Source organism: Camelina sativa, chromosome 4 (assembly GCF_030686135.1).
Source record: "Camelina sativa cultivar CO46 ecotype springtype chromosome 4, ASM3068613v1".
Classification (NCBI taxonomy): Eukaryota; Viridiplantae; Streptophyta; class Magnoliopsida; order Brassicales; family Brassicaceae; genus Camelina; species Camelina sativa.
This window is the reverse complement of record NC_141883.1, coordinates 29,729,089-29,743,046: the sequence shown is the minus strand read 5'-3', so window position 1 is coordinate 29,743,046 and position 13,958 is coordinate 29,729,089. Positions and strand designations below refer to the sequence as shown.

The window sequence follows — 13,958 nt, the reverse complement described above, 5'->3', positions numbered from 1 at the left end:
ACAAAGTAGTTGGAAAGTTTGGTTGAATTAGGCTACAGACAAAACAAAACAAAATAAAGTAGTTGGGAAGGTGTTTACGGTTTCAATACATTTTCCCCTCATTCGATCTTTGTTGATTTGAGTAGCTGCTTTATGATTGAATTGGGTCGACCTAAAATCGATCGCCAGCTGTCACGCACGACATAAACTCGATAAGGTCACTTTCTCTCTATATAAATCTTCTCATGGTATTGTCACTGAAGTCATGTTATTGGCTTAACAAACGTTATTAGTTCTGCCTCTACTCCACCTACCCCCTAACTGTATTTTTATTGCTCACCCAATTTAATGTTGCACTTCCTTGAAATTTAATAGCCTCACAACGAATCTTTTTACAAAACCCTTAAAACTCGTTATTATTGTTCACAACACGATGTCTCTTTAGTGTTCTTTTTTTTTTCTTTCTTAATTGTCTCTCCGCTAATATAGTGGCCTCAACTTCAAGCTTCGTTGCTTAGTACTACTACTTGTAAAAATCGGACAAACACACAAAGCGTGACTCCATACGACAGCTCCTCTTGAATTGCGCGTGTGAATAACCCAATAAGGCAAAAGAACTTTTTTTTTGTTAATCTACCTCAGTTCTCTCTCTCTCTCTTCTCTCATAGTTTCTCCCTCGTTTCTTGCTCTCAATGGAGACAAAGTACCTCACTTTCTTCTCGTTTTGTTTCCCCAACACGATTTGTGTGTTACTCTTACTCATAGTTTCTTGGCTTGCAAGAAGCATTATCGATCGTAATTGGTTAAGAACACTACTACGGAGAACAGAAGCGAAGAAGAATCAAGAAGATGAAAACAAAATGTCTCTTCTGGATTTGCCAGACTTAACCTTAGACTGCATCTTAGAGAAGCTCTCTCCATCCGAGCTATGTGCTATGGCTTGTGTTTGCTCTGAGCTTAGAGACAAATGTGTGAGCGATCATCTATGGCAGAATCATATGGAGACAAAATGGGGAAGACTGATGGGTGATGCAGCGACACAAGAGTGGAAATCTCATGTCGCAACGATAATGAGATGTCTCAGAAGTTCAAATCAAAGCAGTAGTAAACCAAATTGGAGATCGAGGTTTGTTGCGAGTCTTAAACCTTTTTCATGGTTAAGTTCAAACCACGGCTGTGACAAGAGAGGCTCATCATACTTCGCACCTATCGACTCTGTTATGTATTGGTACTCGAATCTTGAGAATGGCAAGTTTTGGTTCCCTGCTCAGGTTTACAACCGCGAGGTAATTATGGAACAATACGTGAAAGATTTCACCTTTATGGGGTTTTAGAGTTACCCATTAGACTGATTCAGAGAAAATTGATTTTTTTGATTACTAAATTTGGAAATCGAATTCTTTTGCTTGTTTGGTCTCAGAACGGACATGTTGGGTTCATGATGTCTTGTTACGATGCTAAGATCAGATACGATTTCAGGAGTGATACATTTCAAGCAAAGTAAGAATTTATTATTATTATTATTATCTAAGCATCCCTGAGATTTTTCTGATTAAATTTTGAGTATTTTTTTTCTCCTTTTTTCATTAGATACTCAGCGCATGGCCGGCGAGCGGCGGAGGAAAAAGTGACGTGGCAGAGGCTGAGACCGTCTCAAGTGGACATAAAGTCACGTGATCTACACGTGTCAGATTGTTTGCACGGACTTCGACCCGGAGACCATTTCGAGATCCAATGGCGAAGAACCAAAGAGTTTCCTTATGGTCTCTGTTCTTGTTTCCCCCACAAAAACAATTTTTTGTTCTTTAAATCAATATCATATTCGTCTGAATCATTATCAAATTCAATCAATGCGGCGTAGGTTGGTGGTTTGGAATCGTGGGTCATCAGCGAAACTGCGGCGGAGAAGAGAACTGCCGTTGCCACACTGACGGTAATAAGTTTAACAATTTTTTATGTCTTTTTGATTTGTTTTAATTATGGAAGAAAGAAACAAAGGAAACTATTTTTTGTGTGTGTGTGTTTTGGCAGAGAATGTGGTGATGGAGTTCAGACAATTCAGACGGGAGTCGCCGTGGAGTAGGACGGTGATAAACAGAAAGGAACACCGTGAGACGGGAAATGAAGAAGACGGTTTCTACGGCGGAGTGAAGAAATTGGGTACGGAGGAAGAGGTTTCTACTTGGAAGCGTTTGTGGCCATCACAATCCTTGGAATAGTACTAGTGTCATTACTAGGGATTACAAAGTGCTACGTTCGGATTTTGATTACATTTTATTTTGCAAATTTTGTTTTGAAGCTATTTTGTTTTTGTTTATGATTTTTTATATATATATTTAAGTTTGTAAATATCTATTTTTTTAGATTATTGTAATTAAAGGTTGCTTGGTTTTGGAAGTTGTAAGGACATTTTCAATCCTATCAAAACTTTATTATAGAGTAATATTTATTCTAATTCTACTATATGTTTTACTCTATAATATATAAAATGATAGGATTTTTCTATACTTAGAGCAATTATATTATCAATTCTATTTTTTTTACTCTAATTCTATTTTAGAGTTGGAAATAGAGTAATACACTAAAAAAAACAATGTTCTATTTTAAAATCACTTTATTTTAAAGATTTTTTTTTAATGATGTACATTAGAGATGGTCTAATAGTTGTATAAATGTCAAATGATAGCATAAATGTTTTTTGTGTATCTCCCATCTTTTTGGTTGTATATTTTTTTTTGTTCCTTTTGTTTTGGTTGCTCTTTGGGTTACCTCTTTTAATATTTAGGTGTGTTGGGATTGGTTTGTGTTTATTAGGAGTGAAAAATAATATGAATATACATTATGTAGTATTTGAATTCGTGTTTGCTATGTCAGTTGTAGTGATTATTTGCAATTAATTTGGGATTTGTGTGTGCTTTTCTACAAAGAAGCAAGGACTTGTAAATAACATTTGGGAGAATTTTGTGCATCATTTCTTTGCCTTTATTTTGTCTTAGTTTAGCCAACTTTTAATATTTAGTATATTAGTGAGGTAATTGAGCATGGTATCTTAGTTTGTAAGTATAATAGTAATTTGATTGATGCTTTTAAAATGAGAAAATACTCTTATTAGTTCTCATAAACAATAATCGTCTAAGGAATCTGATTCATTGATAGTGATTCTCTAGAAGATGGATTTTTTTTTTAAATTCATTTTGTTGTCACTTTCATACTTCCTCTTTGACGGTAAAACTCTAGCATCACTGCTTTGTTTCTTTGAATCATCCAATCAACACTAGACTTATTTAATAGTTTTTTTTATCAATGCTTTGTTATTGTTCATCGGTTTTTTTTTTTTCGTTTGTTTTTTTTTTTTAACTTGTTGTCTTGCTTTTTCTCTTATATTTGTTGTTAATGTTGCATGTTTTAGATGAATTTTATTTTATTGAAATGAACACAAGAAAAAGCCTTAAATTATTCCTTTATTAGTAATAATTACTCATTTTTTATGAGAATTTTGCTTAAAGCATATAGCAAAACTCGTCGATTAATTTACTATTTAGGTGAGGGGATGATATAGTATGATACGGTTTCGATATTGTTGCAAAATCTATTTCTTTGACTAATATAATATGTAAATAAATATATAAATCCATTAAAAAAAAGGAATACGATTGACTTATTTGTGTAAATAGCAACTTTTTTTTTAATACACAAACGCAAATTGCTCAAGGAATCTAAAATTTTGATGCAAATAATATGCGTTTATGCGACTATTGGTTTATAAACGTTATACTTGAAACTAGAGGGTTAGTATTATAAGATACTGAAAAGATCCGGGGCTTTAGCTGCAAAGTTCTTAAATTTAATTTTGTTTTTTAAATAGCAAATATGCTAATAATGAAAGATTCTGGATTGTTCAGTTTCTTCTGCTCAGTTTTTTTTTTTTCTGAATTGGAGAGGACAAAGTAGTGAAAATTCCCGGAAACATCCCTCCGTAGAAAATAAAATTCATCGGAGACGACTTAAGGAGAAGAAACGAAAGCTTCCCTCTTCTCCGATCTCTCACAATCCCCGATTTGATTTTTTTCGTTCATCCCGATTAGTAGAGATGAGCGGAGGTCCCTCCGGTTTCAGTACGTTTTACCTTAATTCTCTCTTTTGTCTTCTTTGTTTCTGTTTTTTCGTTTCTGGGTTTTTGATTAATGTTCGAAATTTTGGAACTTTGCAGACAATGCTCCGGTTACGAAAGCCTTCGTTACTGCAACTGCCCTTTTCACTGTCTTCTTCGGGATCAGGAGCGGTTCTTCCAACCTCGGCTTGTCTTACCAGGTACTGTTTCTTTCATCTCTGTGTTCAATTTGAAGCCTTTCTGGGTTTTACAGAAGAATTAGGATCCGATTCTGGCTCTTATTTCCATAGGTTCTTAGGATTTTGGATACCAAGGCAATTGTTTTGCTGCCTTATTTGTTGTCCTCTAATTGCTAATATAAGCACTAGAAAATGTTGCGGATTATGCTTAGGTTCTTACTCTAGTTTGCAAGGTTTTGACTTTACTGGGAGGACGCAAGCAGCTACACTGAAACAAGCTTGAGGATAGGCATCATACTACTTACTTATTCATTGATGCAGTTTGTACATGTATTCTTCATCAGCTATTGGTGTAATGTGGATTGGTTTTTAGGCTCCAGATGTTAAATAGTTTTATTACTTGCGTCTACTCACTTGATTGTCTATGCATCTAGTCTTGCAATTACAAAGATGTTTGATTGTTTAAAAGAATCTTGTTTATGTGTTTCGTAGAATAATAATTAAAAGTTCGTATTTTTTATAAATTTTTCTCAATCTCATTGCAGGATATATTTGAGAAGTTTCGGATATGGAAACTAATCATATCGAGTTTTGCGTTCTCGTCCACAACAGAGTTGTTTTCCGGCTTGTATTTGCTCTACTTCTTCCGAGTCTTTGAGAGACAGATTGGTTCTAATAAGTATTCGGTAAGGGATACTCTAGCTCAACTTTTTCTTCATGACTTTAACTGTCCTTTACCCTGGTAACTAGAAAGATAAGTGCTTCGAGACTGAATAAGTTAAATTTGTGCTCATCCTGCAGGTTTTCATCTTGTTCTCTGGGGCTGTGTCACTGATACTAGAGACCATTTTGTTATCTCTGTTTACAGGTATGCACCTTCCCAATTTCAGATAGTCTCATTAAAATCTACACTGTTTTGGTCAATACTCGTCCTTTAGAATATGAAATCTGGGCGCTAATGCAGACAACTATAAAGGAATTGTAACTTGCTACTAGTCTCACCAAACATCTAAGAAAATTTGTACAGTGAGTATTAGGATATTCTGAAAAAATTCCGTCAGTCATAATGTTGAATAGATCCTACAGAGAATTCCCTTGGTCCATCATTTAAATTATCAAGATATGATTTTGTGCATTCTCAATAAGCGTTTGTGATATGACCTTATATGAAATTCCAAAAACACAAACATTTTACATTTATTGATTGTGGGTATATCTATATAACAAACTGTTGTTTCTTTTGTAGATCCTACTGCAAACCTACTGACATCTGGACCATACGCCGTCATATTTGCTTCTTTTGTACCCTTCTTCTTGGACATTCCAGTAACAAAGAGGTTTGGTGTATTTGGCGTCCCCTTCTCTGATAAATCATTCATATATCTTGCGGGTGTCCAGGTAAAACATACCATATGCTTATATATATGACTTTTGTTGTGCTGTAGATTTCTTTTTCTTTTAATTGATAAGTTTACTGGTTTCAATATTTGTAGCTTTTACTGTCATCTTGGAAAAGATCCATCCTTACTGGCTTTTGCGGCATTATTGCTGGTTCCTTGTACCGGTTGAACATCTTTGGTATTCGCAAGGCAAAGGTTATAACCTTTCCAAACCGTTTGCTTAAAAACAACATCATTCATCTCCTCAAATGTGAATTTTGTCTACTGTAGTAACACAAAGTTTTGTCTAAAATACATGACAGTTCCCCCAGTTCATGGCTTCGTTCTTTTCCCGTTTTTCTTTGCCCTCCTTGAGCAGCCAATCTCAACCACAAAGAAGGACATCACCCAACTTAGGTCGCCAATCAGTGGCAAGTCGTTATCTTTTCTTTGCAGCATCTTTTTTTTTTTGCCTCTTTATCCAAACTCCTATTACAATCTAAATATCCCATCTTCGTTTGCTGACATGTGATGTTTCTGTTTTTCAGAGAGCTTTTCGAGCTCCAATGCCATCAACTACAGAGCCATCTGAGGAAGCCATAGCTACTTTGGTATCAATGGGATTTGACCAGAACGCAGCGAGACAGGCTCTTGTACATGCCAGAAATGATGTCAACGCTGCCACCAACATCCTTCTTGAAGCACACTCTCAGTAAACCCTTTACTAGGAAGTTTCAGAATCATTTTCGATTTGAGATGGAGACATTGCACAACACAAGAGGTATTCTTCTGCTGCGTTCTAACAACGGAAATGACCTTACCTTAACGACAATATGTCCAGTGGATGATCTGATTTACTTCCTCTTTTTCTTTCTTTTATAGGTATTCCTTCTGCCTCTTTTAGTTACAGTTGTAGTTTTATGTTTATTATGTAAGTGCAGATTTGAAAGAAAAGAAAAAAACATGGAGATTGAGGTTTATTTGACTAAACCTTCAGAGATTAAAATCTACAGTCCCATTTAACACTTCACAAAACCTATTCTACATGGAAAAGAAAACAAAATACGAAAATGTACTTATACTGGATTATGATATAGTTTAAGAGAAGACATGCTCATTAAAAGACTGCAACTCAAAAGTTTTACTTTAAAAAATCTACTTTTGATGCAAATGAATATTAAAGTAAATAGTTCACACTTGACAGTTTGATTTACACAAAACTGAAGCAATCTAAGTAAAGAAAAATGCTCAAGTAACTGTTAGTCTCTGAGTTCTCATACACAGACTTCTCCCACGAGCAAGAGAATCTTCTTCAGACAAGATTAGCCTCAACTGCAAGTAATTGGAAAGTGATGAGACTTTTGTCTGAATCGTTGTGTGATTTTTGCTAGTGAGGTCATAGATAGTTTAGCTTGTTACTTTTTGCCTTCTTCCATGGTGTAAACTGGTATTTCCCAGTTATTGTTCTTTTTTGGATCATCTGTTAAAGTGAGATCCGTTTCGTACTCTCTAAATGTTTTGAAGAATGTCTTTGCACCCATCATTATCAGCCTCTCCACCATGAATAACTGATAGTTGTTCTCGACTATCGGATCCAAAATCTTGCTGAAATTCGATGAATAAGCCACTTTGTACCTGCAGTGTAACAAGTATCTTATTATAAACCTATAAACTTGAATGTAGACCTAAAGATATTACCTGCTTGCGAGAGGCGAAAAGAATCCAGGGGTTCTCTCATTAGAACCGATAAAAAGAGTCCGTCCTGGTGGGATCTGCTTCTGTATTCTACCAAGGATGAACTCTGGGCGTGTGTCTCTGTCTAAATGTGGAAACTGAGTTCTTTCAACGTGAAACCTGTCTTTTCGTGTTTTCAGTTTGTCACCTCGACGAACATGGATTGCATCGTAATCACCAAGTTGTGCTTTTATCTGTTCAACCAAAACTGGTTTATGAATAAGCTATAAGGCTTCAACAGAACTTAATCATCTCCTTTTCCATTATAAATCTAGATTGCTAGATTATGTAAAACTCATTCACCTTTTCGGCAGCATCTCTCAATCTTGATGCTGCCATATTCGGGAGAAATGAATAAGGAAGCATAAGGGCGCTACGGTTACCTCGATCCTTGCACTCAACAAACCTACATTGAAGATAGATATACGATCTGATCGAGCTAGAAGAGTTTGATGATGACTAACACAAACAAAATAAGATACTCAATTTCCTCAGAAATGTGCTTACCATGCCAAGGGACTTGCGGTTCGGTTAATGAGCAAAAGATTTGTAAAGCGGCTAGAGTCATTTAGCTCATGCCTATTGGCTCCATACACATGCGCAACCCCTCGTTCTCCCAATTTCATACTGGTCGATAGCACAATGTGCCACGTTTCTGAGTTATCCAAGATCACAGGTATTTTCTCAGAGATGAGGTCAATATCATACAATGATTCCATTGCACAAGAGCTCCCTTCCCAGCTAAGACCATACAAAGCAAAAGAGACCCTCTTGTGTTAAAAGTGGGAAACAAAACAAAAGCACTTTTCTCTACTAGTTTAAAGAAACTCGTTCACCTTTCCTCTGTAGTTTCATTGTCTGATCGATTAAGTATACCTTTCTTGTTATGTATTGGATTGATGCACATCCGAGATGGCATTACAAAAGTCCTGCAACAAGAAAGTGACAATTAGAGAGACCATATCTCAACACCATAGACACTGATCTCACCAGCATTTCCCAAAATTTAGTCAACTTTATAACCATCTCATGACCAAGAAGACTATGCCAATTCAAGAAGTCCATCAGAAATCTCAGAAGTTTGACAATTTTGTGGAGGAAATCAAAATATTACCTGTTAAGAAACATGGCTTCCTCAAGAGCACATCTAAGACTAGATTCTTGGTGACCCAAACCAGCACAGGTCTCACAGTTCTTACCAGGACAATCGATTCTGTCTCCCCAATACAAGTACTTATCCGACAAACTGTGCCGTCTCTTGCTAATTCGTGAAGACTTCAAGAAATAACCAATAAGGGTCTTCGGATATGGTAAAACCAATCCGCCGGTGGAGAGCAAGGAAGACAAAAGGAGGAGCAATGCCACGGCGACAATGCATAGCAGAACAAGTCTTCTTGATCCCAGAGTGGCTTTTGACCTATGGGATTTGCGCATTGTCGCCATTATAGTTAAAACTGTTGCAGCGAGATTAGAGGAAGAAGATAGAAAGAAAGAATCTTTGCGACGGTTAGGTAGAGATTAAGATGAGATCAGAGATCTGATGATGAAGGTCAAAGTCACGTGGGTGTCTCCCTCCATTGTGAGACACAGTCACGTGGCGTATCATTGGTTTGATGATCCATAGACGAATTGTTGTTCCGGCGCCCATTAAAAGAGTGCTCCACACGTAAAGTATAGCGGCACAAATCCACATTACAAGACATATATACACACACTTACTGTCGGAAAGACTACGATTGCGTTGACCTGAGGAAATTTAATTGTAAGCCAAATACAAATTTAACCGAAGAAACCGTTCGACATTATCAGAAAGGAGAAGGCGTAGGACATCATTGAATTAGAAACCCAATTTCAAAGAGATAATGGATATGTCTGATTCTGTACATTCCTCTTCTTCATAGACTTTTTTTTTTTTTCTTCCCACCACACACACAAGAGACGCTCACAGACATAAATATCGAATCTTTGACTCAAATGCTTACCCACCCATGATTAGAGAAGAAGAAGAAAATTACACTATCAAGAAATGGAAGAAAGAAGAAGCCACAGCCAGATTACACCTAGTTGCATCTTTTCTCAACTAACAATGTGGTTTTTGTTCTAAGCTTTTTGTAATGCTCGAGAAGACACGCCATGTAGTAATCTGACAAAGCCCAAGAAACTAAGCTTGCCATCGGAATGTCTTATCCAATCCTGAAGTACAACGTGCACCGGCACTGATGGCCCGAGTCCGAGTTCCTGCAATTAAAACACATTTGTTCAAGATCAACCATGACCAAAGTTTCCCTCTTCATGAGTCTTCTTCTCTAATCACAATCCTATAGCCTCTAGGTGAAATAAAAAGGGTAAAGTTTATACCGATGCAAGTTCTTCAATCATGATGGGTCTATTCCCGTCCTTCTCAAACAACTCGTACGCACGCCGTGCATGTTGCTCCCATGTTGCCATTGCTTCGAGCTGATAAACACTTAATGCTGAAGCACAAAACTCTTCAAAGTCGAGTTTCTTGTATTGAAGACAACTTATCTGCGTCACAAAAGATATTAGAACGTTTAAACACTCCAAACCTATTGATAAAGCTTTATACCATATCATTAGCATCTCGTTTCTTACCATGTGAACAAAATCTAAGACTCGTGAATCTTTCGTAGCATCTGTTGAGCTCTTTAGGATTGCCTGAGATTTGTATGAAAAAGTCAAGAATCACAGATAATCCTAAATAAGAAGGGAAGTGGTAGATTGAATCATGGAAATAGAACTCACTGTTTTGTAATTCTGCATTGAGATATATCCATTTTTGCTTGGCCCCAACAATGTAAATTGCTCCCGCAGATAAGCTAACTGCGGTACAGTTAATGTCTTGGCAAGAGCCTGAAACCATGAAAAAAACCACATCAATCTTCATGCTCAACAAATCACATTTTCCAAGTAAGTAGTATATGTCAGTTGTGTCACTTACTGCTAAAGCTGACTTTCTCAAGGAAGTAGACATTATGTACACTTTTGCAAGCTTGTATATGATCATATCAGATGGAATATTTAAGTCATGCGAGCCAACCAGCCAGGGATGACCTGAGTAAAAAGACAGTTGATTATTCAGATGTTCATAACATATGAAGTGCAGAACAATGATAATGATGATTATACTTACACAAAGCCTGGGCGGCAGTTAGTCTTTTACGGTAATCTTTGTTTAGCAATCTTTTCACAAAATCTACAGCGTCAGGTGATAGTGACGGCCAAGGAGCTTCTTCAAAATTGGGTTCTGCCTTTAGGACCGCTCGAAAGATTCCGGATTCAGTACGGGCCCAAAAGGGTCGACTGCCACAGAGAAGAATATAAGCAATGACTCCAATACTCCACATGTCAGCTTCTGTCCCGTATGTACGGTGTAACACTTCCGGGGCCACGTAGTAAGCACTTCCAACAATATCATTCAACCTCTCGTCTGCAAAATTGCAAAAAAAAAAAAAAAAAAAAAAAGGTGAAATTTTAACATCAAGAAGAGTTAGATAGGAGAAATCTCGGGTCAATAGTAACATCTCTGACCTGGTTTAACATAATCAGAAAGACCAAAATCAATCGCTTTCAGAGGAGAAGTCTCATCTTTCGTAGTGAACAGAAAGTTCTGTGAAAGGGAAACATACAAATAGAAAGAAACATAACCGTCATTATCACTCTGCATAAGTTAGTGGAATTCATTCTATGTGTACAAAGACTGCTGATAATGTGATGGGACCTAGAAAGTGAAGTGTCACCTAAAGCCAACATTATTTACAACAAAACAACGAGGGAAAAATTAAAACATCACCATGGATTATAAAGTACCTCGGGTTTAAGGTCACGGTGAACCACACCTTGCAGATGACAGTAAGCTACAACACTGAGAATCTGAACCATAACTTTTTTAGCATCATCTTCTGAGTATTTCCCACCCCTGATTAGATCAAAGCTCAACCAGTCAAAGCACGATTCAGTAGAGATAATAATCATTCAACCATGTGTGTTTAGCAATTACCTTTGAAGGATTTTGTCCAAGAGTTCACCACCTTTGCATAATCTGGTCAAAGGAGATTAAAGTATTTGTATTGGAAGATGGATCAAATGAGCTTAGGAAAATCTCACTAAGAAATTTTATACTTACTCCATTACAATATAAACATTTTCATCATCTTCAAACGCATCATAGAACTGGACTAGGTTCTTGTGACCAGTCAAAGCCCTCAATATCTTCACTTCTCTACTAACATCCTCAATTGCAATTGCAGTTGTCATCTGCAGTCAAGAACATCCAATACTAAGCAATGCAGCGATCGTAAAACAAGCTCAGGGAGATAGTTGGCTTATTTCTATTATTTCTTAACTCTCCTACTCTTATTCACGCTCATACCAGACATACAAACTAAATCAAGAGTCAATTCCTTTGCAATCAAACACAATGGGTTTTGTCAGGATTTAAATGCCAACAAATCTGAGCTCCAAATTAACAAACAGAGTCCTAAAGCTCCTAAAGCAATTCCACATAGTTTAACAAAGCAAAAAAAAAACAGAACAGAGTCCTTTATCATATATCTCTGACAATATTTTGACCAAATTAAATTTTAAAAGTACATAATCCTAAACATATGGCAATGAAACTAGAATTCGAATCATGGTCATAAAATACACAAAGAACAACAATAGATCACAAAACAAGTGAAACTAAAACAGAGTTTCAAAGAAACGAACCTTAGATTTAGGAATAACTTTAACAGCAACTTCTTGACCTTTCAAGCTGCCTTTTTTACCCTTAGCAGAGCAAGTATAACCAAAATGTCCACGGCCCACTTCGCCATCGATCTCGTAGTGTGAAGCAAACTGTTTCGAAAACCCAAAACTCTTATCGAGACCGATCTCACACTCTTTACCTTCAGGAATAGAGACCTCATTAGACTTGATTGAGCCGTAACGACGCGCGAGGAAAGCTCTTATATGCTTAGCAGGAGAAGGAGGAGGGAAAGGTCTCTTGAAGATACGAAGAGGCGTTGAGCTCACGCTTGATGATATAGAAGGTGAGGATTTGAATAAGCTAGGTACAGGACTAGGGCTGTAAAACGGAAAGCCAGAGGATTTCGTCGTCGCCGGTTGTGAACTCGTCGGAGCTTCATCGACTTCGCCGGAAACTGGGAGGCTTTTTGATTGTTGCTCGATGGGTTTGCCATGACAGATCCCCATGGATTGTTGGATTTGAGAATTCTCAAAACGAAAAGGTTGAAACTTTTGCGTAAAGATTACAAGTTTAGTTTCATGTGGGGTATTAATCAATATTTCCCGGGGAAGAGAACAGAGTAAATCGCAGAAATCGAGAAACTCGAAAACCCAGGAAGCAGAGAAGGGTGAGTGGATTGAATTTAGCAAAAAGTTTGAGAATTGAGAGTATTTAGAGGAAGAAGAAGAACAAGGAAAGAAGCGAGTTTGGTACCAATCAGAAGCAAAAGCTAAAATAAGTAAAAGAGAGACTTAGGAGAAGAAGCAAAAAAGTAAAGTGTTAATAAGAATGGAAAAAGAGAGAAAAACAAAAAAAAGGAAGAAGAAGAAGATGCTTTTTTAGCAGTAGCAACAAGAAAAAAGGAAGAAGAGATGAGATGAGATGAGGAGAGAGCATAAAAAGTGGAAAAGAAAGAATCAAAAAGAGAAAAAAAAAAGCAAAGTTTGATTGATTTCTTTTTCTTTCATCAAAGTTTTTGTTTGATCACTTTTTTTTTTTGTTAAAATGAGATTAGTGTGAATTATGTGATGTTTGGCTGCCAAGAAAGAGTCTTCTTTCTTCGTTCACCAATCACCATCTTTGCTAACTCGTGGCTAATATTAGGAAATATTGTAATGTCTTGTTGATATCAAACCCCATCAATTTTTTTTTTTTTTAAACTTATAATAGATAAAAAGTCGGGAGAAAGAATAAGACGAGACGACGATGTCTCTCTCTATATATATTTTGCCAAAATTCTATCAAGACTTAACAAACCTTATCTTTGTTGTACTGCCAAAAATTTTGCTATGTCTAGAAATAAATATCAATCGAAGGATCCAAAAGAGTACTTAGAATCATGCCAAAATGTAAATAAGAGAGATTTGTAACCTCGAACTTGGCACTTGATTAAAGCTATACCTTAGCTACTAGCCAAAGGTCCTAGTTATCTTAACGAAGTTTTGCCAAATCACGTATGGACAACCCTACCTTAATAGCGTTTCAGATAATGGTTTCGTCTAACCTAAAAACCATTTGTTAAATTTATAGAGCATCACACAAGTGACAAGGCTATCATATTTGTTTTACGATGGAACTACTAAATGATGTGTAATTAATGATTTCTTGGACTATACATCTTCCGATGCATGAGACAGTCCATGTATTTCATAAATATATGTTTGTGTAATCCGTTGAGATAATGAATTTACCACCACCACCCCCCCCCCCCAAAAAAAAAGAAATGCGTGAGATAGTGACGATCTCACGTGTTATAATGAGTTAAGAACTCAGTATCCGTAGTTGGAACAAGGCAATGATTTGATTGATTCTTTCTTTTGAAATGAGTT

At 36.6% G+C, this 13,958-nt stretch overlaps 4 protein-coding genes across 8 annotated transcripts; 2 read left to right on the top strand and 2 right to left on the bottom strand.

Moving 5' to 3' along the window:
• Positions 1–240: 240 nt before the first annotated feature.
• On the top strand, positions 241–2,434 carry LOC104782604 (F-box protein At2g41170). Its single transcript, XM_010507579.3, has 5 exons — positions 241–1,265; positions 1,400–1,479; positions 1,570–1,742; positions 1,841–1,912; positions 2,011–2,434. Exons 1-5 carry the CDS (start codon positions 672–674, stop codon positions 2,196–2,198), a joined length of 1,107 nt encoding a protein of 368 aa, XP_010505881.1. The 5' UTR covers positions 241–671; the 3' UTR covers positions 2,199–2,434.
• A 1,410-nt stretch (positions 2,435–3,844) lies between these two features.
• On the top strand, positions 3,845–6,683 carry LOC104782603 (rhomboid-like protein 18). Of its 2 annotated transcripts, XR_767041.3 has the most exons (9): positions 3,855–4,094; positions 4,190–4,290; positions 4,815–4,955; positions 5,071–5,137; positions 5,516–5,667; positions 5,763–5,864; positions 5,972–6,079; positions 6,197–6,429; positions 6,531–6,683. XR_767041.3 is itself a non-coding variant. In XM_010507578.3 (8 exons), the coding sequence occupies exons 1-8, from the start codon at positions 4,070–4,072 to the stop codon at positions 6,362–6,364; spliced, it is 864 nt and encodes a 287-aa protein (XP_010505880.2). In that variant the 5' UTR covers positions 3,845–4,069; the 3' UTR covers positions 6,365–6,683. The 2 variants fall into 2 exon arrangements, 1 of the variants encoding a protein (XP_010505880.2); XM_010507578.3 differs by having other exon boundaries at positions 3,845–4,094; positions 6,197–6,683.
• Positions 6,684–6,787: 104 nt separating this feature from the next.
• Positions 6,788–8,969, bottom strand: LOC104782601 (uncharacterized). 3 transcript variants are annotated; one of them, XR_015597295.1, is made up of 6 exons: positions 8,497–8,966; positions 8,219–8,311; positions 7,890–8,123; positions 7,686–7,788; positions 7,347–7,590; positions 6,788–7,283 (listed from the first exon to the last, which is right to left on the bottom strand). XR_015597295.1 is itself a non-coding variant. In XM_010507576.3 (6 exons), the coding sequence occupies exons 1-6, from the start codon at positions 8,823–8,825 to the stop codon at positions 7,064–7,066; spliced, it is 1,209 nt and encodes a 402-aa protein (XP_010505878.1). In that variant the 5' UTR covers positions 8,826–8,969; the 3' UTR covers positions 6,788–7,063. The 3 variants fall into 3 exon arrangements, 2 of the variants coding, with proteins under 2 accessions (XP_010505878.1, XP_087367201.1); XM_010507576.3 differs by having other exon boundaries at positions 7,347–7,576; positions 8,497–8,969; XM_087511075.1 differs by lacking the exons at positions 6,788–7,283; positions 7,347–7,590 and having other exon boundaries at positions 7,662–7,788.
• Positions 8,970–9,214: 245 nt separating this feature from the next.
• LOC104782602 (CDPK-related kinase 1) lies at positions 9,215–13,400 on the bottom strand. 2 transcript variants are annotated; one of them, XM_087511074.1, is made up of 11 exons: positions 12,111–13,400; positions 11,527–11,657; positions 11,401–11,442; positions 11,211–11,319; positions 10,932–11,010; positions 10,534–10,830; positions 10,342–10,454; positions 10,146–10,253; positions 9,996–10,058; positions 9,741–9,908; positions 9,215–9,620 (listed from the first exon to the last, which is right to left on the bottom strand). In XM_087511074.1, the coding sequence occupies exons 1-11, from the start codon at positions 12,594–12,596 to the stop codon at positions 9,483–9,485; spliced, it is 1,734 nt and encodes a 577-aa protein (XP_087367200.1). In that variant the 5' UTR covers positions 12,597–13,400; the 3' UTR covers positions 9,215–9,482. The 2 variants fall into 2 exon arrangements, with proteins under 2 accessions (XP_087367200.1, XP_087367199.1); XM_087511073.1 differs by having other exon boundaries at positions 9,741–10,058; positions 12,111–13,321.
• Positions 13,401–13,958: the final 558 nt, after the last annotated feature.